This window comes from Bos javanicus, chromosome 29, assembly GCF_032452875.1.
Source record: "Bos javanicus breed banteng chromosome 29, ARS-OSU_banteng_1.0, whole genome shotgun sequence".
In the NCBI taxonomy this organism is placed as follows: domain Eukaryota; kingdom Metazoa; phylum Chordata; class Mammalia; order Artiodactyla; family Bovidae; genus Bos; species Bos javanicus.
In genome coordinates this window covers 28,637,340-28,664,256 of record NC_083896.1, presented here as the reverse complement: position 1 = coordinate 28,664,256, position 26,917 = coordinate 28,637,340, and the positions used below count along the sequence as shown (strand labels likewise).

Genomic DNA, 26,917 nt, shown 5'->3' with positions numbered 1-26,917 from the left:
TTAACCTATATTCCTTTGACTGTTCTAAATGCAGCAGCCAAGCTTCATGCCTAAAAAGTATATACAAGACTGAGAATGACAGGAGTCCCTACGGTTTAAGGTGCCTTGATCAATCATCAAAGAAGGCGTATAGGCACTACAATTAGAGACCACTAATTCAGAACTTTGAGCATCTTTTCTGTTTCTTTCTTGGCTGATATAGAGCTCCCAGGCCCTTGAAATTCCACTGCCCTGAGGAGCCACGAGAGATTGGAACTTAACTCTTGGCTAAAGGCCAGGCATCTGGGGAGGACTTGGAAGTCTTACCCATTCCCTTTCATCACACTCATCTGACAGATGGATCACAGGGTTTCTTTAAATACTAAGGTCTGAAATAAGGACTTTTTTTTCCCCCATTATTCATCAACAGATATGTGAGGGCTTTCTGTGGGAGGCCCTTGACATACAGCAGTGTACCATTTACTGTCAAGGAGTCTCCTTTCCAGGGAAGCAGGAGTCAGGATACTAGAGCACCAGTTCCAGTACTGTGAGCATAGTCTATGAACTGTGTGGACATTAAGCTCCTGGTGCTATAGCCTGTTTGAAAAGTCATGCCTTTCAGCTGAAGAACCGTTTGCTGTAGCGCATGAAGGTATGCCCTGGACACCACGTGCGACTGGTGGGGGGCGTCATCCAGGACCAGGCCAAAGGGTGGAGTCACTGGTTTGGGGACAACAGCAGAGGTACCAGTTCTAGAAATTTATGTTTCCATAAGTAACTTTTTTATAGTTTGAATTGCAGTTATATCCATTATATATCTCATTCCTTAATTTATATACTAGAAAGAAAAACCAAAGCCGTGCATCTTTGTGAACATACAAGAAGAATTGTATTTTACCCTGTGGCCTAGTACTCACATGACATACATATATGTGCGTAAATAGATGATTGTATATGTGTAACCAAAGCACATTTCACAAGATAGTAACGCTTATATTGCACTTACAGCGTGTCATGCACTGTTGTTAGTGCTTTACAAATACTAACTTAATTAACTCACATGGTGATGCTGTACTTAACTGTGCCACACAGTCTGGTTTATTCTTTTCTACTTGAACCCAGATCCTCCAGCCCCAGCGTCTCTTGTGTGGCATGGTCTTCAGCACCTGTCTGCGCCTGGCAGGCCTCTTTCTTCGCCCCCTCCCCACATCCTCCTTCCCCCGCCCCCCACCACAGTGCTTTTCAGCATTGCTGCCCCTTGCCCCCCAGTCCCTCTGGCCCTCATCTTTCCTCTACCCCAGCCACACTTTCAGTTGTCTCTGGAAGTTCCCTCACCTAAAACAGGTGCAAAGAAAACCTGGGAGGATGGGGGTGACCGCACCCACTGGTACTGGGCAGTGGGCTTACTCCTTGGGGACTGGCAGCTCAGGGTCACGTTGGTCCCCACGTGGGCCACAGCGCGAAGATGGCAGGATGGCGGAGCTGGAGGGACTGGGGGAGGGAAGACGGGTTAAATACATCTAGGGGACCAACAGCTGACAGAATAGAGGTAGGGCCTGGAGTCTTTCTCCTGCAGGTCCCGCAGCCGCAGTGACACGTTCCGGGAGGGCATGGGGTGGACCAGGGATGCTCGAGGCGTGCCCGTTGTGACCTGACCGATGTGTGCCAACACTTGGTGGGGGCAGCAGTGCCTCCCCATCACCATGTGCATGCTCTGTGCCCAGGGCTCAGCTCGTCCCCCTCCCCTGAACTGGGGTCCTCAAATACCCCTTACCTGCACCGTCCCCTCTAACCTGTAGCAACTCTCCATCCACACTTGTCTCCCTAGCCACCTTCTCACCGCCCCAGATCCTCTGCATCAGAACTGGTCCTGTTCCCCTGGATGGTTATCCCTTCATCTCCCATGTGGGGTGTTGAGAAAGGTGCCCACAACTCATTAAAATTGATTACCAACCTGCTAATGGGCCAGAACCTGCAGTTAGATAGAAGGGGAATAAAAGAGAATGAGGTGACATTAGTTTTTTCAGTCATTGTGCTACTTTAGATGCAAGGTATCAAAACTCCAGAAACATCATTCATTTGGGACAGGTCATGTCCCAGATATTCTCATGAAATGTTTTATCCTGTGTAGTTCTAGAGACCTAGAACCTAGGGCTTGAGGGAAAGGTGAAAGGGGGTGGGAAGTGGTAAGAAATCAGACTGGAGACAAACAGGAGGTCAGAGGATGGGCTAAGGAGTTTGGACTTTGTTCTAACTTATTAGAGAGTTTTCAGCTGGGGAGTGGCTTGGTTCCTCTTAGGTTCTCGAACTGGCTGTCAGGTGGAAAATGAATTGGCAAGGCTAAGACTTAAAGTACTAAGATTTTTTAGACGCTCCTTGTAGAAACCTACGCAGGAGGTGAAATAGTGTCAGTGAAAAGGGAGAGAACAGAACAGATTTCAGACATAATCAAAAGTAGTGGAGCTGTTTTGGAGAATCTGAAAAGTTAGATTTGCTAGATCTTAACCTGGCTACACAACTCACTGTGTACTTGTCTACCAGTGTACACAGAGGATTGTAATTGCAGTCCTTAGAGGTCATCACAGTACTTGATTGCTTAAGTTTTAAGTTCTAAGTTGGTTCTTTTTTTTTTTTTTAAGCTGTGCTACGTGACAGGGAGTCTTAGTTCTCCCTACAAGGGGAGCGCAGAGTCCTAATCACTGGATCACCAGGGAATTCCCTAGGTTTGGTTCTCAAACCCAATGGAAGTGTTAGTCATTCAGTCATGTCTGACTCTTGTGAGCCAATGGGCTATAGCCTGCCAGGCTCCTCTGTCTACAGGATTCTCCAGGCAAGACTGTTGGACTGGGTTGTCATTTCCTTCTTTAGGGGATCTTCCTGACCCAGGGATTGAACTCAGGTCTCCTGCATTGCAGGCAGATTCATTACCGTCTGAGACACTAGGGGAGCCCAGAACCCAATGAGACCCAGCTAAATAAAACACTGCTTTAGGGCAGTCCTGTCTGTGTTAAACAGATTCCCTTGGGTTCTGATCTGCTCCCCAGGCTTCTTAAGTGATGGTCCTGCCTTCTTTTTTCCTAACATTACCAGAGGGCAAGAACTAAACTCAGATCTAAAATTTCAATGTAAATTGTCATGCATTCTCTCAGAAGTATGCTCACGTCACTAGGATGAAGTAGAATAGCAGCCGCCCGCCCCCGACACACACACACACTTTGGATGGTTTGTATCTGTGTCGTGTTTGCAAAATGTTTTTTTTTTTTTAAAAAGGGAGAAAAAACTTCTTGAGTTTCAAAAACGAATACCAGTACATTTTTTAGATAGTCAATTGTTAGGATTGCCTATTGACTACTAGATACTGTGTAATTTTAATTCTGTTGTGGGGTTTATGCAGTGTGCTCTGCCTGCTATTTACCATTGCAGAAACTTCCTTCAGTGTTGAAAATGAATGCTCAATGAATCTGTGTCTCCTTGCTGCATATGTTACAAATTATCTGCGGTTTGTAATCTATGCGGAATCTTCCCCGCTATTGTTCTGAAGAATTGAAAAATGTCTGCATACTGGAATAAGGTGTATATTTAAATCTGTATAATTCTTAACCTATTTGTAGTTGAGAGAGTCCTTGAGAGCCAATGGAAATACTTTTTTTCTTGGCACTAATCAAATGAGTGTTACTTTGTCACTTAGTGTGTGGGGTGTGATGTTATTTCCTAATAGAATACAGACCTGTGTTTATTCTCAGACATTTTAGGAATAACAGCCATCATCTTATTTTTATGTGTTCTTGGCTGTATTCATAAATTACATTTCTTGAGCTACCAAATAATAACTTCATTCATTATAAAGTGATGAAATAGAATGGAAGTTATTTACCTAGATTTGTTTTCTAGTAGCGTTTTCTCAGCCTGTGTAAGATGACTTTGTTGTAACAGCCTGAATTTTTGAAACTCACAATGTTGTTTCTCTACTATCTACCTTCAGATTACTACATTTATCCAAATAAGTCAATTATGTTTGTACTTGAAATTAATAAAACCAGAATAAAGTTCATATCTACCAAAACCTGCTCTTATCATTATTATTTAAAATTTACAAATACTTTTCTCTAAATGGATAGAGCTGCTTAATGATATAGAAAAAGGAGTGTGATAGGCCAGAAAGTACCTTGACCTTATAACTCTCAACTGCCATGTACAATCTTAAGGAGTTTCCATCATTCATTCATCCCTTTAGCAAATATATATTGAGTTGCTTCTGTGTGCCAAATATTTGATTTAGGTTCTAAGAATACGTAAAAGAATAAAACTGGGGAAAAAAACAAAAACAAACCCACTTGCCTTCAAAGAGGTTATATTCCAGTCGAAAACAATATGAATATTTTAAATATGTTAATTCAAAACTATTACCACAATCAGAAAACCCCTCAAATAAGATATTCCTTTATATTAGCCTTATTGACCTTAGAAGGTTTGAGCTCTCAACCTTCCATTATGCATAGGAAATGGAAATTCATTTGCTTTGGCTTTATTAAGAATGATATACATGATTTTTATATTATGACTTCCTATTGTGATATGTCCAGTTGTCACTGAGTTTTGCCCCTCCAAGCAGCGAAGTGCCATGCTGCTGGTATTCATCTCTCATTAGATAATGAGCACATCTGTGCTGGTCCTGGTGGCACAGCCTTCAGCAGAAATGGATACTGTTCCTTCTGTCTTGTATAAATCAGGGAATATGGTTAATAGTTGGATTTGAGAAATCAGAGTTTTGCCAGTTTTAGAACAGTATAAAATAATTTTTGACATAAGTTATATAAACCACATTACAAAACTGAAAGGAAAAAGCAAGGGAAGGTGTTTAACTTCTTCACGATAGCATATCTACAAGTCCGTGAGATGTTATTTTTCAAGAAGTGGTGGTGAAGCTTATTTTAATTCCAGTAAAATTTCCATTGGAGAAGGAAATGGCAGCCCACTCCAATATTCTTGCCTGGAAAATCCCATGGACAGAGAAGCCTGGTGGGTTACAGTCCATGGGGTTGCAAAGAGTCGGACATGACTGAGCACACATGCAAGATTTCCATGCACCAAAGAAGAAATGAGAAATCTACATGCTTTTTGTTGTATTGAACTCTGCAAAAGTATATATTCATGTCATTCATGCTTCTTACTTGATTCATGCCTGCCTCCTGCTTCTTGCAAACAGGTTGCCCAGTGAGTGAGGCTAAGTCCTCACTCTGGGTGGGTAGCGAGGATTCCTTTTTTTCTCCCTTGTTTATATGTCACTGTGTTAGTCACCATATTCTTGCTCAGACTATAAACCTTTGAAAATGGCTAAATGATTGGCTTTTAGCCATAGAAGAATGAATATGAGCGAAAAGTTGAAGTTATGATGACACAGCCAGGTGTTGGTGAAACTTGAATAATGTGTGGGCAATAACATATTCATTTAACAATGTTACCTAATATGTAACAAACCTAAATCTAGGTATAAACTCCTTTTATTAATACTTAAAGATTTCACATGTTGTCAAACAAACCTTGATACAACACTTTAAGTATTAATAAAGAAGTGAGCATTCTTTTATATTGGGTGATGTTGTTTAGCTGAAAGTTACTTGCTTTTCTAAACAAGGTTCTGACACTGATCAGTACAGTAAGGTCCTTTTGAGTCTGTTATTCTTATCATGTGCTTAATGATAAAGCTTCACTGCTACTTTTTCTCTACTTGAACTAACCTTCACATAAGACACCTTGGTTTCCAGGTGGTGTGACTATTCTTTAATAATAACAAATATTTAACATTTACTGAGTACAAGCTACTAAGCAAACACTGTTTTAAATTCTCTACTTGAATTTTTTTTTATTTAACACAAATCTATGATGGAGGTAATGGCAACACACTCCAGTATTCTTGCCTGGGAAGTCCCATGGACAGAGAAGCCTGTCGGGATACAGTCCATGGGGTCACAGAGAGTTGGACACGACTGAGCAGCTGTCACTTTTACTTCATGATGGAGAGACTGTTACCGGCTCCACCTTACAGATAGAGAAATTGAGGTACAGAGCGATTAATTTTTCTAATGTCACAGAGCTAGCGGGTGGTGAAGCTAGACTAAGTCTGACTCTCCACTTTTAACCACTTGATTGTATTGCCCCATTGTGAATTATCAGTCCACCTTTATTAAAATTTAACAGTTGAAACAGTATTTTGACAACAATGAAATCATAAATTCAGAAATGCCAGAAATGCCAAAATCACACTGCAACACACAGATGGACCTCATAGGGCTCATATATGTTCCTTGTCATAGAAATGGAAACACAAATTTTAAAAATCCTTGCAGATAATTCATGGTGTCCTAAGATTATAAACATAATGAGAAACATTGATTTGAAAGTCCCAAGAATGTAAAACAAAGTGTTGAAACATAAGTAAGACTTTTATTGTAGACAGCTCATTCAGTCATTCATTCAGACCTTTATGTGATGGTATTTATTGGACTACCAACTCTTCTTCAAGAAATTAAGTTTGAGGTTAAAGAAGGAGAAACATTTACAGGGTAGAATGAACTTTTTGACAGTAAAAGTGGATAAGGATGTGGTTTATTGAAGGAGACCGCAGAGTGACCATTACTTTATGCCTGCCGTTGTTCACCTAATGTGTAAACGACTGGGTGCTCTTCTCAGAGGTGATGAGGGTGAGATGGACTGTTTCATAATGCATGATATAAATGTACAAAAAGGAGACTATGCAGATGAAGAAAGCTCAAAATAGACTCAAGAAGTGAGAAATCAAGAGAGTGCAGGGAGTATAGCAGTAACCCAGGTAAATGTGGTTACTTCAGCTAAATATGAAAATGAGCTATGAACTTCCCGGCAACTATGGGAAAATACAGTGATTTTCTGTACTTTTCATTGTCTGCAGAAGAGAAGCACACAAAGTCCTCGTTCTGAAGCCTAAGATGAATTTTCATTAAGGACACTCTGATAGCGGCCTTGGATAAGCTCTTACCTTTCTCTTCATTCTCTTTTCTGTTAAATAGGGCAGCATGACACATCTTCTGTGTATATGTAATACATTGCCCGGACCCCTCCCCCGGGGGTGAGACACTGGTGTGTCCCCACCAGCTGCCTGAGCGGTGATGGCTTCAGGAATCCTCCCAGGAATGTCTGGTTGTCCATGGCTAGGCTCCCTCTCCACTGTCAGCCGGGTCTCAGTGACTGGTCAGTGCTGAAATTCAAAAGTCCAGCCGCCTTGCCTTAAGGGAGCTCTAAAGTATTACTCATATTCCATACCTCACTTTAGGATTAACCAAGACCTCTGCAGCAGCCGTGAGTTACTTCACCTCTCTCTTCCCCATCCTGTGCTCACAAATGCTGTTCTGAAGAGCCGCCTCAGTGCCTCTTTCCTGGGACCCTCTCTTTTAGCATCATTGTAGAAATTAGAAATAATAAATGTAAACTGCTGACCGCAATTCTCAGCACACGGTAGGAACTGAGAAAATTTTAGTTATGGTTTACTTTCATTGCATGGGACATTGAGCCACCTATGGAAAATGTCTGATTTTTGTAGAAGGTACAGACTTTTTTCATACAGTAATTCCTTTTAGCAGTCCTCATAAAGGTAAGAATAAAATATAAAAATGCTACCAACTGAGCTATGAAAAGTGTTGGGTAGATTTTCTGAGTTTGTAACAACTTTCTCAGTAAGTTGAGGTTGCTCAAAGACAGGTGCACAAACTTAAAGCAGGCTTATTTTCAGATTTTTCATAGAAAGTTTATGTGTCAAGATATGAAAATGTATTATTTTCCTGCATTTGGGACCTATAGCTTATACCCTGTAAATGCAGAAAGAAAAACCCTTTTGAAATAACTTGATATTTACCAGGTTTTAATAGTCAACTGAATCTTAATCTAATGCTTGTACCCAGGAGGACTTCTAATCTTACTATTTAGGTGATTTTATCTTGATGTCCAAATTATTATTTTTTTCACAACCAAATACCTAAAATTTACTAGTGGAAAAAAAAAAAAAAAACTATTGTAAGTTATCTTTGCATCATAGATGGTAGTTTTCAATAAGAAGATAACTACAAAATTGAGAATCACATGGTCACCCTATGAAACAGATCAAGTGGCCTTTTTCAGAGGGGAGCCTGGTCTGCCTAAACATTGGTCTCATGGATCGAAGAAAGTACCTCTGTGTTTGGGAAGCAGTACAGTATTGTAAGGATGATGCTCTGAGGATGTTCGGAACACGTGTACACATGTGCGTGTGTCATGCTTAACTTTTAGGCACTGTTGGTTATGGAGCTGTCAGTGTTTAATGCAGGATGTTTGTATGAGAGAGGACTTTAAAGATGAATGGCTCTCACTGCTATCCTAGAGAGATTTTAGATAATTCTCTTTGAATGTGTTTTTAGTTATCACATACTAATAAAAGCTACCACTTTAACATCATCCAAATACTGCTTTTAGGTGGTGCCCTGGGATGTGAAGTACTGAGAAAAGATTCAACAGAGATGCTAATGTAGCAACGTCAGCGCTGATATAGGAGGTCAGATGAAAATAACCTCTCCTCCAAGTCAGTGCTTTTTGAAACAACTGATTTTTTCCTCTTTCAAGTGGGGGTGGGGTGGGGGAAGTTCTAGATACATAGTGTTATCTGACTGGGTTTGATGACTGCCTGCCTGCTGCCTACATCTGAAATAATTAAGTAGTTCAGTAAACTCTAGTTTGTTTTTTTTTTAGTTGTCTTCAATAGAGAAACCCTTGAGGATTCCATATCTAGAAAGACTCTTGTATCCCAAAGACGCCCTTAAACCTGACCATGCAGACTAGGTATAACCTTATCTAGTATTGCGGCCAAAATGAGATTTTGTATGAGTATCCGTATGATTTATAGACAGTGTAGAGTTAAAAGCTTTATGGCCATATGAATTTAGTTCCTTGAGCAATGGAAGATGTTTAATTTTGACAATTAGTATTGTCCTCCTTCCTCGAGGGCTTTTTTCTTCTTACTTGGAATGGGTAAGACCCTCAGCTGCTAGCATGGAGGAAGCTAGAAAGCTTAGAATACTCACTGAGAAAATTTCCTGAATGATTTGTTCTATGCAAGAATTTCTCCCTCATAAAGACACACTGATCAGGTATAGACACAAGAGTGAGTCACTGATAGCCAGATTTGGGATGAAGTACAGCTGGTAGAACTCGATCCTGGACAGTTCACCACAGACTGAGGCACTAGAGAGAGAAGAACTCTTGGTTTCTGGTGGTCATTCTTGTGTTTGGCCCTGATAAAATCCAGGAAGCAATCAAGTCTTTTTTCCTTTTGTATCTTTAACTGAACTACTGTCAAAGAATATTCTTCACTATTTAATTTGTAAGGCATAAGAAATAATTTGGACGGGGTGTACAGAGCTGTATTTGGCAGGCAATCCATCCTGCCCCACCACCCCCCATCCCCGACCAAAGAAAAGTGTAATAGGAATGGTAGGTATTTTGAAATAGCCTTGCCCTCTGCAGTTAGTCCTCCTGTATTACAAAGAAATTAATTTGCTCTGCTAATTATAGTGGTATCTGTGTTTTATACCTTTTGCCACTCCTGCTCTTTTCAAAAGGTTTTAGGACTCCTACCTACCTTGGATTTATTGACTTTAATACATTTAATGCACTGTATGGTTATACAGTGAATTTCCCCATTTTCTTTGCTAAGAAGATTTCCACCTTCTTGCAAGTGATTTAATACTTTAAAATTACCTTAATTTGTTTAATAAACATATATTGAACAATCCTTACATGACAGGCACTATTCTGGGCTTCAGGAAACAGGGAACAAGGCAGACAGCCTTTGCTCCTTTGAGTTTACAATATAGCGAAATAGCTTTTTTAGGATCCAGGAACATTTTAGAGTGTCATTTGGTAATTTTTACATGCCAGATCCCTTCTGAAGGAACACTTGTCTTGGGGCCTTGGCTCCTCATTTGTTAAATGAGAAAGTTGGACTAGATGATCTTGAGTTCTTTTCCATTCAAAACGTCTGTAATGTTTTGGAAGTTGGAACCTGGTTTTCTCTCAGAACCTTGGGCAGCCCACCCACTCTCTGTCAATCATTATATTACAGGCGATTTTACAGAAGAGGCACTTGGCAAGAGTAGTGACAGGGATAGGTACCGAATAGTATCAAGTACCGCAAGAAAGTCAGATGAGTTAAGGACAAAGTTTGAGGACCATTGTTCTTAGTAATTAGGAAGGCATTGCTGACCATGATGGTTTCAGTGGAATAACAGATCAGCTTTGATCCCATGGAGTTAAGGATTGAGTTCCTGTAGACACTGCCTATTCCTTGGAGTCCCTTTAGTCTTTAGGCTATTAAAGTGGGGAGATGTTAAGGCTTAGCTGTTGTCCTCTAAGGAAGGCAGTCAAGACTTAACGTTTCTATACTTGTTCCTAGGTGTGTGAATTTCCCTGGTCTAAGTGGTTACCTTAGGTGATTTACCTAGAATCTCAGTTGATAAGTTAATCAGATAATGAATGATCAAGTACTTTATGATAGGGCTGGAACAGATAACATAACTTTTGAATCATTTATTACTGTTTCATTGCCACTACAGAAAAACATTTCTTTCCCAGTAGGTAGGAAAAAAGTGCTATATTTTTGTGAAGAGTAAGTTGATACCTTTGTATGCTTTTACCTGTAGAAATTGTTTCTTTCAAGAAAAGGGAATTTTGCTAATTTACCTCTTAAAGAAAAGAGGCTGCTTTATCTAAATGAGTAGGATGCTGAAGAAGCTGGAGAAATTGTATTTGAATTGGTCCCAGTCTTCAGCCTCTTCTGTAAAATGTAAAACATAGACTAAGTCTACCTTATTTTAGGATTTCTGACTAATATGTTATATATTCTTTTGTGGAAGAAAAAAACCCATGTGGCATAGAGCAGAGTTTCTTAACCCCAGGTTCTTGTGTGAGCTCTTGAGGGAGTCCATGTGCCCCTTGACGTTGTATAGAACAGTTTTGTACAGGTCTTCTGAGGAGGGGATCCAGGACCCAAAAAAGCGCCTCTGCTCTAGAGAGGAAAAGGGCATCTTGAGGATAGATTTCTCATTTGTCAGATCTTCTATAGTGCTAAGAACTGGGGAGTGTGAAACAAGTGCTGTTGTGTTTTTTGGTTTTCTTTTCTGGGTTTTTTGGTTGATTGGTTTGGTTTTAAATGACTTTTAGTTTGGTTTGAAGGATTAGGTGATTGGCAAGTCATTTTGCCAAATTTTAATGTACAGAAAACCTAAGAAAATAGATAGTAAAAATTACACTGACCTTAGATGGATTTTGCTTTAACTGATTTCCTCATCATTAGTTATAACTCTGTCTATATATACATACATATATATATATAAATTTATGCTATATTCTTAATATTCCTTTTACTGTGTGCAAAAATGTTTTTACAGTTGTCTGCCATTTCAAGCTTCCCCCCACTGCCTTTGTGCTCACAGTAAGAAAATCAAACTAATTTAAGAAATTCTGAGTCTTTCTTAGAAATATTGAAATAAACTCAGTATTGTTCTGTTGCCTCAATTAACTAAGAGCAACTAATTGTAACACAGCAAAGCAGCAGCTTTAGTTTAAAAGATGATAGGTCTGTTTCTTTTGCTTTACAGTACACGTGGGCTTAGGCCAAAGTATTGTTTTTAGCACTTTTTATAAACAATTGCTAGAGATTTGCACCTAGTGTAATTTCCGCTACTGCTTATGGAAATATAGTATGTGATTTTTAAGAGTTTGTTTTCAAATAAGTGTATCCTTTATTTAATCATTTGGGTTAAAGAGGCTTAAATTTATCATATTTAGTTGGCAGAGGGTTAAGATAAACTGTAAGCCATTTCTAGTATGGCTAATTTGACAACCACGTTTGAAAATCTGTTTCACTGCTTGTTTTTTTCTTATAACATTGTTTCCTGCTGTTATAACTAAGCTGTCCTCCCTGCAATTTGACTATTTTTCATCTGACATCTTAGACTGATCATGCCAGTGTTTTCTAAACAAAACATTATGTGGCAATTATGCCTTATCTCTATTCCTCCCTGTTATAGACCCTGTTCCAGTTACAGACAGTTCTGTTAGAACAGTGATTTTGTCATGGTGATGATTTTATGATTGTATGAAATGGGGCACATTTTGAGAAAATGATGGAGCCAGTAGCAGAATTAGGTGGCGTATGCCCATGTAATTTATTGAGCTTGCTTCCTGCTCTGCCATACCAGGGAAGAGTTCTATTCTTCCCCCTTCCTGAAAGCCAAAGGAGGAATTGGAGGACACTGAAATAAAAAGAAGCCTTATTTTTTGACCCCCCAGAGTAGCTTATATAATGTCAGGAAGGGCTTTGATGAAACCACTGGCCCTACTTAAAGATCTTATTTTCCAAGCCTTTCATTATTTTATTTGCCCTTTTCTGAACTCTGCAATTTCCCTCTCTTGTAGCTGGTTCGATGCCCAGAACTGAATGCTGTGTTCCAGCTGTGGCCTCACCGGTGCTGAATAGAGAGGAAGAGCCACCTCCATAGCTTACATGTGATTCCTCTGCTTATACCACCCAATACTGGATTTACTTATTTGGCAAGATAGCTGCATCGTGCACTGTATTTAATGTTACGTGTACTGTAACCCTGGGTCTCTCTCTGCATTGCTGCCGTTAAACCCCCAATCCTGCCAATCTTAAAGCTCCTGCCTTTGTTTACCTGCCCCGCTCCCCACCCCCCAGACTCCCCTTACATTCACCCACAATGAATGTCATCTTTTATTCTCTCATTTCCTCTCCCTGTAATCTTAAACTTTGGCAAAACCTTCCCTCTGTCTATGAATTGTCAGTTGTCAGCCATCTGATTTTTTCTTCCTGCTTTGGTAATGGGACATCTCTTACTTCTCTCTGGTTCTTTTTCTCTGGTAGTCGTTGAACCCTTGGCATGGTGAATTTATCAAGCATTCACTTGGCAGTTCTTCTGAATCAGATACCTTTGGATTTCTCTGATCTGACCACCTGGTCAAGTTGTTTTAGTTCTTCCATCCAGGTTTTCTTGACTTCTATCCATGTGACTTCACTCAGGATATAGTATTATCTCAATAAAGCCTGGGGGAGACAATAATAGAGATTTACCAGGGACATTTCTAACAATAAGGGAAGTGTTCTTCTTCTTCACTGTGAATAGAATAGTCTTTAATAATTTTAAGCAAATTCTTTCCTCTCTGAGGTCTTAATTTTTTGAAAAACGCTAGAGCCAAGTGACTATAAATTTGTAAGATGGGTGAGATAAAGGAAGAAAGGAAGGGAAACAAGGTTTCTGTGTAGAACAGGAAATGGTTCTCGAAGGAAGCTGAATTGAGGTTCTTGTTGGGCTTGGTACAGCTTTCCAAAATGGGAGGCAAGACTTCGCTTTTCCTAGATACCATAGCGTTATCTAATCTAAGATGTACAGTAGATGTTTAGTTGGTTTATTGAGGACTGTTGATACAGACATACAATCGCTTAATTTTGTGCTTTGGTTAATCATTTAGAGTGTGGAAAGTATAACCTTTTCTGGTTTATTATGGATGGTAAGAATTGGAAGGCTTCCATATGTCCTTTCTCTCCATTTCTAAAGTCCCTCTAGCTTATCTAAATCCCAGTGTTTGTTAGAGTAGCAGTTAAGCTGATATTTCACTTTGTTTTCTATTTCAGTTGATATATGCTTTTGAAATAGCCTCTACTTGGATCTGTGGTCTTTACTGAACCCAGAAGGTACCTCTTTTGTGTATTTATGTCTCCAGAGAGTTGGAAATCTTTTTAACATTGTTTCAATACATCAAATTCCCATCTTATAGATTTAGATGTCACCAAACATTTTTCATTCAGACACCTAATAGATATTTTACATTTCAGCATATTACACTACTAAAGTGTATTTCAAAATTACACTGCAAAGTAAGAGGTGACAGGATCTGTTAGACTTTTTCTTTTGGATGGAATATAAAATATATCATCTGACTCTTCTTCCGTATCTGGAACCCTTAAATACTGCTGGTTTCCTTATTCATACACAGAAGAAGTGAAATGTTAAGCTCGATTTGATGGTTTCAAAGAAAGTAAATCTTCTCTGTAGTTTCCCACCAAATGTAGTGTCAAAGATTGGTCGCTTTGCTCACGCCTTGGTCACGTCTAAGTGTGGCACGTTCCTTCAGAGGAGTGTTAATTTCACTCCCTGACTTCCGAAATGACCCTCAGTGGCAGATCCGTCGGGGTTCTTTGTGTGAGGAGCGCTGTGCTCCAGGCAGCCAGCAAGTAGTGAGCACTGAGTGGTGTGGTTTCCATCTCCATTTATGGCCTTGGAAGGGTGAGAGGGACAAGGCTGGGACTCTCCATTTACGGTCCTTGGAGGAGCTGAAAAGTGCGGTTGGGGTGTTCCTGGAGGCAGAAAGTAGACATTGTGAGATAAAAATAAATTGGCAGGAGATGTTTGCAATTCAAATTCCAGTCCCGGCAAGGAGGGCAGAGGGTGCCGGGTAATGGGGTATAGAAAGTCACGTGAAGTCAGCTGGAGGCATTTGTCCTCTCCCATTTGAAGAGTTGCCTACAACACATTTCTCAGGTTCATTTCCGATTTGTTCCAGAAAGTTATGTATTATGTACTTGTGAATATCCTTTACAAAGAGGAAGAAGAAACACTTTTTATTAAAGAGTGTATGATCAGAAACCTCACTTCTTTAAGGCGTCCTTTTGGGCACCAAAAGAAATCTCCAGAAAGGGAGAGTAAGGCAGGTGCTTATGCAGGGGGCAGGCTGGCTGGTTTCAGGATGGACGACTCTTAATTGCTGCTCTGTGTCGGAGGAAGATTGTCATGTATGTTTTGTGTTTATTATTCCCTTTGCCCGTCTGGATTTCTGGCCTCAAGGGAGAGATCTGCAGTGTTTGACAGAGTGTCTTCCTGTAGTTTGTCAACTGAGATTTAACAGTACTGAACTTTCGAGGAGGCTCCATAAAGATTATTCAGAGTTGTTTTATTTTGGCGAGAGTAGGTGCAGTATTAGCTTATGGAAAGTCATCTCACATTCAGGAGAAATTTACAGTCTGGCTGATGTGTGTAAATTAAATCTAAGGTAAGCTGGTTTGGCACAGTTGAGTTCAAAAGCACTTGGAGAAAAAGAGTCTTGTTTGCCGTGAAAATTCTCAAGAGTAAAACCCAGTAAAGTAGAAAGGAGATTAAAAGGAGCAAAAGGAGGTAGAGACGGGACAGAGAATGAATATAATTAAACTAAATTTGGAACTGAGGCGCAAGGCCTGGGACTAAATCCTTGATTTATCTTTTGAAATATCATGTAAGCTAGCATAAGACATACCATTAAACCAAGGAAACTGGGTTAATTATCAGAAATATGCATTAGAAGACCATGAAGCAGGTTGAAGGGTTGTGCAAGGTAATAAAATTATAAAGGTTTTATCTGTGGACTTGCGTAAGGATATGTTGTTCCCTGTGTACCACAAAGAGAAAAAGAAGTGAAATAACACCCTTCTACCTCACTTTCTGTGACCCCACCCCAAAAGAAATGATTGGCTTCATCTGTTGGTGTTTGGCTGGCAGTTTGAGTTGGTAGAATAGGCTAGTATTATCATTGGTTAATTGTTAGATGTTGGTATTGTTGTGTCTTGTTGTTTCTTGATGATTGATGTTTGAGACTGAGCATCTGTAGTGTTATTGATTTGATCTCTTTTAAATTCGATTCTAGCAACTGCCCCAAAGACAGAGTGAGTTAGTAAGGAGTATGGACTATGTAAGTAATTTGTTTTACTAGCTAATTCATTTAGGCAATTGTTTTTACCCTATATTCCTTCTTAATCGAGAGTAAGGAAGGGTACATTCTTTGCTTTGGGAAATTCTTCTTTCTGTCCTCCCTCCCCTCACTTTTTCCAAATTCTGGGCACAACAGCAGCTCTTTCTTTTCTGTGGCAGGTGTGCATCCTATTGGCTGGCTGGTATTTCTTGTTTTCTTTTTTTTTCTTATTCTTTTAAAATGGGGGTGGGGGGTATAAAAATATGTGTATGGGATACATGCAATAATGTTTTAATGTTTCTTGTTGTTTAATGGATAATTAATTGCAAAATAATTGTTTGAATTATAACATGTTTGAGTAAATGCTAAATTAGTCTTTTTTTTTTTTCTAATATAATAATGAATTTAAAATCTAGCATTCCTGTAACAATGTGTCTGTGTTTGTCTGTCCGTGTCTGTCTAATAGTAATTAATATCTGTGGTCCGTACCTGGAAGAGGAAGTACAGCTTTAAAGGAATAACAAAAGACTTTGTGTCTTAGACCCTTCGCAGGTGTTACAGTCGGGTGAAAGAACATGGTGTTGGGAAAAGAAAGAGCAGTTACACATTTGAACAGTTGGAACAGGTGTTTGGTCAGGGAGGATGGGATGCTCAGCCCTGCCAGCCTGTACTTATTAACAGTAGTGGCTTGTACCAGGAGCTGGAGTCAGATGGCAGCACTATGGAGGAGTATTCACAGGAGGACTGGGGAAACCACAGTCAGGAGCTCCATGGCTACCCCACAGATCAGGAATTGGGTAAGAAAGCTGGCGTCTGATACCTGCGGTGCGTGTGTGTGTGTCTGTACATATCTTCACTTGTGCTCGGGTGTTTCATATCTGTAACACCTTCTTTTACCGTTCCCACTGGTAGCCCAACACACAGAGCCAGTGTCTGTCTGGGGCAGTTTGGGTAGCCTTCAATTAGCCTTAAACTGCCAGCTGGTGCTTGGTGCCTTGAATTCCACAAAGTCCCTAAAGACACACAAGAATTCCTAATTCTGGGCTGCACAGGGAAGCTCAGTGACAAGCTATGCAATTAAAAATATCCTGCACCTCTTTGTTCTAAGATGACTGCTAAGAGTTATTGACTCCTGGCTCAACGGGTATAGATATAACTGTCATTTCCTTTTTTTATCCCCAGAACTTTTCCCCCACCCCCGTTTGTAATTTGGCAAAGGTCCCTTTCCAGGCTTCAGGGTGAACCATAAATGAAGGAAAGCCTTGGTTTGAAAGGAGCTGATAATTGAACTTTATCAGGGATCATACTCCTTCCAACTTCATAAAGGCTCCCATCCCAACAATAGGTAGAATGATTTATTCACTATCTTCACATTAAAAATGGAAAATAAAACTCCTGGCCATCAAATCTAAATTTGTATGGACTAATTAAGAGGGTATATATATATATATATATATATGTATGTAGTTGGGTGGTTTTGTTTTTGTTTTTTGCAATAAATGTTCAGGTTTTAGTTTTCATAACTTGCCAGTACTAATCAAGTGTCTGCTGCAGCCTTTGTACATTTGTAGCAAGTTGTGTAATGAGTGCTCACTTGTAAGTGAATGTTCTTACTCTCTAGTGATGCACTCGGGCAGCCCCCAAGGAAGGATAAGTAGAACTGGCTCTATAAATATGCCTCCCCAGCTTAAGACAAAAGGCCACGGGCACTGTTTTACAGATCCTCCTATGACAGAGAAATGCTAATTCAAAAGAAAAAGGATTAAATGCTAATATTGAGTTGGCCAAAATATGCATTCGGATTATTTCATAAAATGGTGTGGAAAACCCGAAAGAACTTTTTGACCAACCCAATATTTCTTTCAAATGCTCTTCCTAAAAAAAAAAAAATTTTAAATATTGAAAGAGAGAAGGAGCAAAGAAAGTGGTTATAAAACTGTAAGACTAACACTATGTAAGAGAATTGATTGCTGGAAGAAAAAAAGGGCAGATGCTAAGTGATCACTGCCTCTTAATTTCAAAACAGTTCTAAGGTCTAAATTACTTTGGCATCCTATAACTCTGGTTTTGCTGAAGAGAGTTAAGCCACCCAAACCTTTGGGACAAAAATAACATGTAGAGCATATTGATCCTGATACTGGGCTGGGGGAGAATAATTGCTCTATAAAACCTTCAAAGAAAATCTAAATAAAACAATTATTTTCATTCTCATTCCTTTAAAAATCATGTTTGCCATGAAATTAAGTTTTAAGCTCCTAGCTAGAAATCTACTAGTGACCTTGAAGAACTTTATACTCATAGAGCTGGTTTCTGATCTTGCATATAAATGTATGCATCTCATTATATATGAGTTACATCTATAAATCTGGCATTGGACAGTGTTTGACACTAGAATTAAGTTCTCGCATTGGAAAGTATGGAACAAACAGTAAACTTACAGCTACTCATCTACATAAATACATGTCACCACTTAGGAAAATATAATGTTTCCAAAATCTCTGTTTTTCAGATGAAATACCTGTCACAAAGAGAACATTAAAAATAAAACAAGAGTCTTCTGAAGAAGCACAGTAAGTAGATGTTCCCCCTTTCTAAAAAGTGTAAATACCTAAGTTTAATGACAAAAGTCTTGCTGTAATTCGACATGCTATGAAAGTTAGGGGCTTCTCTGGTGGCTCAGACTAGTCAAGAACCTGCCATGCCACTGAGGGAGCATGTCTCATTGTTCTTCTTCATCTACTTAGCCTAAGTTTTCCAGTGGTTAATCCAAAAATGCTGAGAATTTTGTATATGACAAGAAGAAACAGATATATGAAAATAAGTGTGTTTATGGTATTTGTGTGGATATGGCATTTGGATGTTTAAATATGATACAGAGATGAGGTGCAGGGCCCACAGATTGTCTGGGGTTAAGTGAAATGATAGGAGGGCCAGAGGAACACTTAAATTACAGCTGTCCCCAACCTTTTTGGCACAAGGGACCAGTCTTTTGGAAGACAGTTTTTCCATGGACCAGGATGTACGGGACGGTTTGGGGATGATTCAAGCACATTACACTTATTGTGCACTTTATTTCTACTATTATTACATCAGCTCCACCTCCGATCACCAGGCATTAGCTCCCAGAAGTTAGGGACCCCAGATTATAATATTCCATTTTGGGAATCAAAAAGTAAGTTCTTAGGAACTGCAGGGTAGGCCAACTGATGTAACTGGAAATGAACTCATTTTCACAGAATTGGTGTCACCAGTCTCAGAACCCCCTGAACTTTTCCCAGTTGGAACTTCAGAAATACAGCAGACAGTTCTTAGGAACTGTTCAGACAGCTGGGTCTAATTCTCGCTGTGTTCCACAGCTGTCAAAAGCTGGTCTGAGGCTTAAGCCTAGGGAACTTCAGGCTGAGATCAGATCAGTGGGGCAGGAAACTGGCAGACTCTGCAGAAATGTCCAGCATGGCTGTTTCTCCAGGATTCAGCCCATAGGGTGAGTGGGTCCTAAAAGGCGACTCATTTCCCAGTGTACCAGTTTCCTAAGAACTGTTCCTTATTGCTGACTTAGGGCTGTGACAGTGCCAAATAGGATAACTTCATTTGGGCACTGGATTTTTTCACTCTTAAGTTTTAGGTGGAATTCACCTGAACTAACTGATACATTCTTTTACACCAGTCAATTATACCATCCTTCACCCATGAAGAAGAGTCACCACTTATTTATCAAATACCTCCTGTATGTCAGGCATTGGGATACTTAAAGCATTGACCCATGCAGAAACATGGTCCTACATCTTAGCCTCACAGACACCACATCCTCAACATTAGCAAAGTGACCGAGTGCCTTTGTGCACTCTGAGAAGAGGAACAGTCCCCAGAAATGCAGTGATTTCATCTGCATGGCCACTCAAGTACTTGAGTAGCTTTTTAGACAAACTGAAGGGTAGAGGGTGAGTCCAGGACAGTCACTGGACCAAGAAAACTGATAACAAAACATTTGCTCTTTGTCATCTTGGAAAGAAAGTAAAGGAAAGTAAGAGAGAATGGCTATGTGGAAGATCCCCCAGTTTGTTCCAAAAGCTCTTCTAGAAGATTTGAGAATTTAAGAGGAAAGTGTACAGTCTGTCTTCTACCAAGAAGCTGTTCACAAACCACCCTCTTTTCTTGCCTGTGTTTGATTATATGTGAGTGTGGTAGTTGAGTATTTTTGTAGTTTAAACCTGTGATTGATGTAGAGTGTGATTATTTGCTGCCAAGTTACCATTTAACAAACTTCAGTCTTCCAATATCAGAGTTGTGCCCTGAGAAACAAATATCCTCATATCTATATAAGTCATTATGAAGTGTCAGTTGGAATTACTTGAAATAAGCAGCATGTGAAACAAGAATTTCCCTGCACTTTGTCTTATTCTGTTAACTGTCCAAATCAAAATTGAAATAATTTCTATGCTTTTGCTTCCCTTTATAAAAATACATTTTAGGACAATCTCAATTCATTATCTGGAATTTTTCTCTCTTAAAATGAAGCTTAATAATGGAACTTTTCCATCTGAATTTTCAGATCTTGATTCTGTGCTTAACTGTTCTTTTAAATTTGGGAGTAGTAATGAATTTTAGACAAATAGAGGAAAATATCCTTTTTTCAATATATCCTTTTTTGAATCAGATCAATTCAGTTCAGTCGCTCAGTCGTGTCTGACTCTTTGCGACCCCCATGGACTGCAGCATGCCAGGCTTCCCTGTCCATCACCTGCTCCCGGAGCTTACTCAAACTCATGTCCATTGCATGGGTGATGCCATCTAACCATCTTATCCTCTGTCGTCCCCTTCTCCTCCTCCCTTCAGTCTTTCCCAGCATCAGGGTCTTTTCCGATGAGCTGGTTCTTCACATCAGGTGGCCAAAGTATTGGACTTTCACCTTGAGCATCACTCCTTCCAATGCACATTCAGGACTCATATCCTTTAGGATGGACTGGTTGGATCTCCTTGCAGTCCAAGGGACTCTTAAGAGTCTTCTCCAACACCACACTTCAAAAGCATCAATTCTTCAGCGCTTAGCTTTCTTTATAGTCCAACTCTCACATCCATACATGACTACTGGAAAAACCATAGCTTTGACTAGATGGACCTTTGTTGGTAATGTAATGTCTTTGCTTTTTAATATGCTGTCTCGGTTGGTCATAGCTTTTCTTCCAAGGAGCAAGCGTCTTTTAATTTCATGGCTGTAGTCACCGTCTGCAGTGATTTTGGAGACCAAAAAAATAAAGTCTGTCACTGTTTCCATTGTTTCCCCACCTATTTGCCATGAAGTGATGGGACCAGATGCCATGATCTTAGTTTTCTGAATGTTGAGTTTTAAGCCAACTTTTTCACTCTCCTCTTTCACTTTCATCAAGAGGCTCTTTAGTTCCTCTTCACTTTCTGCCATAAGGGTGGTGTCATCTGTGTATCTGAGGTTATTGATACTTCTCCCGGAAATCTTGATTCCAGCTTGTGCTTCATCCAGCCTGGCATTTCTCACGATGTACTCTGCATATAAGTTAAATAAGCAGGGTGACAATATGCAACGTTGACGTACTCCTTTCCCTATTTGGAACCAGTCTGTTGTTCCATGCCCAGTTCTAACTGTTGCTTCTTGACCTGCATACAGATTTCTCAGGAGGCAGCTCATGTGGTCTGGTGTTCCCATCCCTTGAAGAATTTTCCACAGTTTGTTGTGACCCACACGGTCAAAGGCTTTGGCATAGTCAGTAAAGCAAATGTAGATATTTTTCTGGAACTCTCTTGCTTTTTTGATGATCCAGTGGATGTTGGCATTTTGATCTCTGGTTCCTCTGGCTTTTCTAAATCCAGCTTGAACATCTGGAAGTTCACGGTTCACATACTGCTGAAGCCTGGTTTGAAAAATTCAGATCAGTAGTCATTATCAATTTCATGTTTTCCTATGGCCAGCATGTATGGGTCAAACTTCCTTAACTTCCAGAATTTCCAAGTTAGAAATTAATCTGTTTATTCTTTTAAGTGATTCTGATTACTTTTCTGAATACAGCATTCTTCACCTACTTTTTGATAGGTCCGAAAGCCATGATACGCACTATTATACACACACACACACACACACACACACACATTATTCTTGAGTTTCTGAAATCCTAGGGTCTTATGTATCAATAGTTACTAAGTGTAATACAACTAGACTATAGAATAATGGAAAGCAGTTTATCACTAGTTCTAGAAACTTGCTCGGGGTAAGCATGTCTCAGATTTTAATACTATGATTATCTGGAACTGCACAGTCCAATATGGTAGCCACTAGCCATCTGTGGCTATTTAAACGTAATTTTTAGCTAATTAAGAACTTAATACCTCACTCACAGTAGCCACATTTCAGTGCAATGGCTAACATACTGGACAGCACAGACATAGAACATTTCCACCATTGCAGAAAGTTCTGTCGGACAGTGCTCATCTAGACACCTGAGGAATCTGACTTTTATCTCTCTTTCTAGGAAAAGAGACATCATGCAGAATATCGTACAAATTTTGGAATCAGTACAGTTGAAATGGGAACTGTTTCAGAGCTGGACAGACTTTTCAAGGCTTCACCTTTCTAATAAACTGGCCATTTTTGGAATCGGTTACAACACCCGTTGGAAAGAGGATATCCGTTACCATTATGCTGAGATCAGCTCCCAGGTGCCCCTCGGCAAGCGACTCCGGGAGTACTTCAATTCTGAGAAGCCCGAGGGCCGGATCATCATGACCCGAGTGCAGAAAATGAACTGGAAGAATGTATACTACAAATTTCTGGAGATCACTATCAGCGAAGCTAGGTGCCTGGAGCTGCACATGGAAATTGACTGGATCCCCATCGCCCACTCCAAACCAACTGGTGGGAATGTGGTTCAGTATTTATTGCCAGGAGGCATTCCCAAAAGCCCGGGTCTCTATGCCATTGGCTACGAGGAGTGTATTGAGAGGCCTCCCTCCCCCCATGTGGAGCGACGTACCCTGGAGCCCGGAAAGGAGGGCCGGGTTGGCTTGGAAACCCTTTCAGCACAAGCCTCCGTGCAGGTGGAGACAGAACCCACTCGGATTACCTATTGCTACCTCGGAATTGCTGAGGTCAGGACTCTGCAGCAATGCTTGTTTTTACATTTCCAAGCAAATACCAAAACCTTCAGCAAGGATTGGGTTGGTATAAATGGGTTTTTGTCTCAGAACTGTATTGTGGATCCCGGTGTGTCCCCCAAATCCATCTACATCAAATTTGTAGAAGTTGAGAGGGATTTTCTTTCTGCTGGCTCGTTAGTTGAGTGCCTGGAAAAAGCCATCGGGTACCCTTTAAAATATAACAACTGAATGTCATCCTTCATAAGGATCTGGGCTCTTACCTCTCTCTTCTCTACCCCTGTCCCATGACCCAGACTGTCCCTCATCCAGATGCTGCCATCGACTCTTCATGGAAACTCTTTCCACGATTGGGCCAGTACAACTAAGAAACCATAGTAGACCTTGGGCAGAGAACACAGACCTCACCTGAAAAATGCTCATTTTGAGCAAACAAGCTACACAGCAGACTTGTGTGGTGGGTCAGCTGTTTCTTTTTTAAAACAACAAAAAACCAATTTTTAAATGAATTTTAGAGCCCTAATGTAAACAAATGTAGGTGCATTCCATATTGGACAAAACTTATACTTTGAGTTTCATATGAAATTGAAAAATTGTATTTTTTTCACGATGTTTCATTTTTACACATCTCTATGTCTCTATATAAGTATTATTTACAACCTTGAATAAATAAGCAATAGATAATGGCAAGTAAAATCTTGAGTCACAGTGAATAAGACTGTTTTTCAATATTACCCTTTAGCTACTATTGTATATAATTTAGAGTTTCACTTTTTTTCACCAACCAAGTGTTTTGCTATTCCCAATCAGTGTTGCCTGCAAAGCCCTCTGTTTCTGTGATGTACCAACTTTTGGTTGTGTTGCCATTTAAAACTTAAAAAAAAAAAATTAAAGGAATTCCTGGCCTCTTGGCGTTGTAGTAGTGGAGCTTTTTGTAGCGGAGTGTGGTCTCACCGGCAGTGGGACTGTTCTCTGACTTGACTGCGAGGGATGAACAAAACAGAGCAGGGTAGGAGCTTCACTGCTTTACTCATCTTCACTCTCTGTACCCCACTGGCCAATGTCATGATCCGTTTTCAGAGTCCCGAAGGTCACTGGGACATTTCATTTTGTGCTACTTTTTAAAAAGCTACAAAAGGATATTCCTTTTGGCCCTCGGTACATAATATTTGCAAGAGACTTTCATTCCTCATCTTTATACTCAGGAATCAGGGGCAGCTGTCTCAAGAGCACAGGTGGAGGACTGACATCATACTGCCTAGAAAAGGAGAGAAGGTGTAAGAGAAACGTCCAAAGATTTTAAGTGGTCCATAGGATAGGAAATGGTAACGTGTTGATTCATTAGGAGGGTAACTATCACGTTCAGATCTTTCAGAGATTTCTGTGCACTGCACATAGAGGTTAGTACTCTCAGCTAAGAACTAGCTTACCAGTAGTGTTGTGAAGGGATACTTTAGTGTCTAGGCAGGGATTTGTTAGATTCATTTACCTTTAATGAGTCCCCCAACATCTCTCAGGTTTTCTACTTTAAGTGGTCTACATGTCCAAGGAATAGCTATAAATCTCCCCATTTTTCTTGAAGATAAAATTACATATTGATTAAAAAAAAAAAGTTTCTTTCTTTCTTATAGCCTGAATGGCCTTATATCAGTAATTTTTCTCATTCTGGTTGTGAAAATTGCTCAGTCGTGTCCGACTCTTTGTGACCCCCATCGGCTATACAGTCCATGGAATTCTGGCCAGAATACTGGAATAGGTAGCTGTTCCTTTCTCCAGGGGATCTGCCCAACCCAGGGATCAAACCCAGGTCTCCCACATTACAGGTGTATTCTTTACCAACTGAGCCACCTGGGAAGTCCTCATTCTGGTTGGTCAGTGCTTATTTATTTGTCTAATGACTAGAGAGCTTATGATCAATGAGATGACCCTTACTAATGGCATTTGAGGCCAGCTCTATGGAGTTGGCCGTTTCCTGACATGAGATGCTAAAATGAGGGCTAGTTCAGGGAGTGTGTAAATAGTCTGGAATGTTTGAATGCAGCACATCTTGCCAGGCATAGGCTGTAGGAATGGGCCTTAGGAAACTCTCATGAGTTAGCTCTTCTTTGGAACTTGGAATTATTGTCCTGAAGACCAAGGCTACACTGACCGTTTTGAAGCAATGATCTCATAATATCCATGCCAAGTGCTGCAGGAAAAAGCATTATTGCCAGGAGTAGTACATGGCATTCCCCAAACTGCCACTGGTCAACCCTAAAACTAACACAATTTCTCCCCGTCCCAATTCTCACTGCTGTTGGTTACTTAGCAGGGGCAGAACATTTGGGAACATTTAGAGAGGACATTTGAGATCTACCTACTATTACTGAGAACAGGGCACTGTTAGACCACTATGAGCAGCAAGGAGAATATGGGAAAGACTGATCCTGTGTGTGTTTTTACCATGTGGCTTGGGACGGATGAGGAGTCGGGGCAAGAGGACAAAGCTGAGCATTGGGAAATGGAGACTTGGAAGTACCTTGCTGATTCTGAATATCTATTCTTTTTGGCCGGAACAATCCAGAAAAAGGGAGAGCAGGGTGTCATATAACTATGAGTTTTCCTAAAAACAAAAAGTGGACTATTAAGACCTTAATGAAGCCTTATAACTGATTCCAGGGGAATGGAGACACTACATTCAAATATAAAAATCAGCATTAAAAAAAAAAGTACCATAGAGACTTTCCAGGTGGTCCAGGGTTTAAGACTTTGTCTTCCAATGCAGGGGGTGTGGGTTCGATCCTTGGTGGGGGAGCTAAGATCTCACATGCCTTGGGGCCAAAAAAATCAAAACAGAAGCAATACTGTAACATTCAGTAAAGACTAAAAATGGTCCACATCAAAAAAAAAAAAATCTTAAAATACTGTAGAGGTAAAAGATGATGTATGACTGGGAGAAACACTAGTGAACTGCAAATCTCTAACATACGAACTTAGCTCGTGCAGATAATCTGTTGTGCAAGCAGCTCCCAGATCACTCCCAGATCATCTTCTAATATTCCCATTTATACAAGGGTAAAGAGAGATGTTCACCCTAAATTACTACATCTCAGCAAAAACTTTCAGGAAGTAATAGAACTGCTCTGCTAACTTCTACACTTGACCCCCTCAGGGTCAGCAGGAAAAAAAAAGTGGTTGGAATAAGAGATAGTATAGAAAATTCTTCTATTGGGTGAGAACAGTGAAAGAGTCCTGAAAGCACTGTTTCTGTGTCACTTGGAGAGAATCGCTGCCTACAAATCTTTATTTGTATTTTTACCTCTTTTTTTCCTTTAAGAAGCTTTTTATTGAAATAATTTAAGATTGTTTTTAAATAATTTAAGATTTATAAAATATTGTAAAAAGAGTGCAAAGTATGCCCCTGTATATTCACTTGTTCCCATAATCTTGCCTACAACAATGATTACTGTGGTGGTTGCCAGACAAGTAATATTTGTGTCTTTACTTCTGATGTAAATTACTTCGGGTGCAAATTCTGAAAAGTTAGCTACTGAGAGTGAATGTTGAGATTCTGCATTATGTGGCGCTTGATTACAGCCTGTAATCAGATGCTTTAGTGCACCTGAGACAACCAAGAGCTCACTGCTCTTCTTGGAAGGGGTAACCTAGCCTGACCTGGAAGTAAAGGAGGGATGTTTATAAAAGGTGCTTTGCAATGAAGACTAAAGTTAAAAAAAAAATGACTGTGATAGACTAGAAAAACCAAACCAACAGCACCCCACCACACACACACAATCTAGTTGACAGTTTCAAGCCTGTAGCCCCTGCATAAAGGTATGAGACTAGCAGTTACCTATTACTACTCCCTTTGCTGGCACTAAGCTGCCGAGTACTAGATTCCAGGGATTGCATGAGCAGTCTAGTGTTTGCATTGCCATTTCTCAACGCCACTGCATGGCAGGTATTTAAAGAGCAGTCACGCAGGTCATACTAGGAAGAAGGAGCTGAGAGGGTCAGTGGGGCACCGTGTATTCTC

At 40.1% G+C, this 26,917-nt stretch overlaps 1 protein-coding gene across 9 annotated transcripts in view; it reads left to right on the top strand.

The window, feature by feature from the left end:
- The window catches only part of MSANTD2 (Myb/SANT DNA binding domain containing 2), a 30,739-nt gene extending 6,944 nt beyond the window's left edge, over positions 1-23,795 (top strand). Inside the window, exons 1-6 of one of the 9 annotated variants that reach the window (XM_061406295.1) lie at positions 1,277-6,039; positions 8,461-8,539; positions 12,460-12,549; positions 16,478-16,577; positions 18,290-18,350; positions 22,281-23,795. In XM_061406295.1, the coding sequence (XP_061262279.1) occupies positions 16,502-16,577; positions 18,290-18,350; positions 22,281-23,133 (990 nt within the window). In that variant the 5' untranslated portion in view covers positions 1,277-6,039; positions 8,461-8,539; positions 12,460-12,549; positions 16,478-16,501 and the 3' untranslated portion in view covers positions 23,134-23,795. Of the gene's footprint in view, positions 1-1,276; positions 6,040-8,460; positions 8,540-12,459; positions 16,578-18,289; positions 18,351-22,280 lie in introns of those variants that run through there. The other 8 variants (XM_061406294.1, XM_061406292.1, XM_061406291.1 and 5 more) reach the window with 8 other exon arrangements.
- Positions 23,796-26,917: the final 3,122 nt, after the last annotated feature.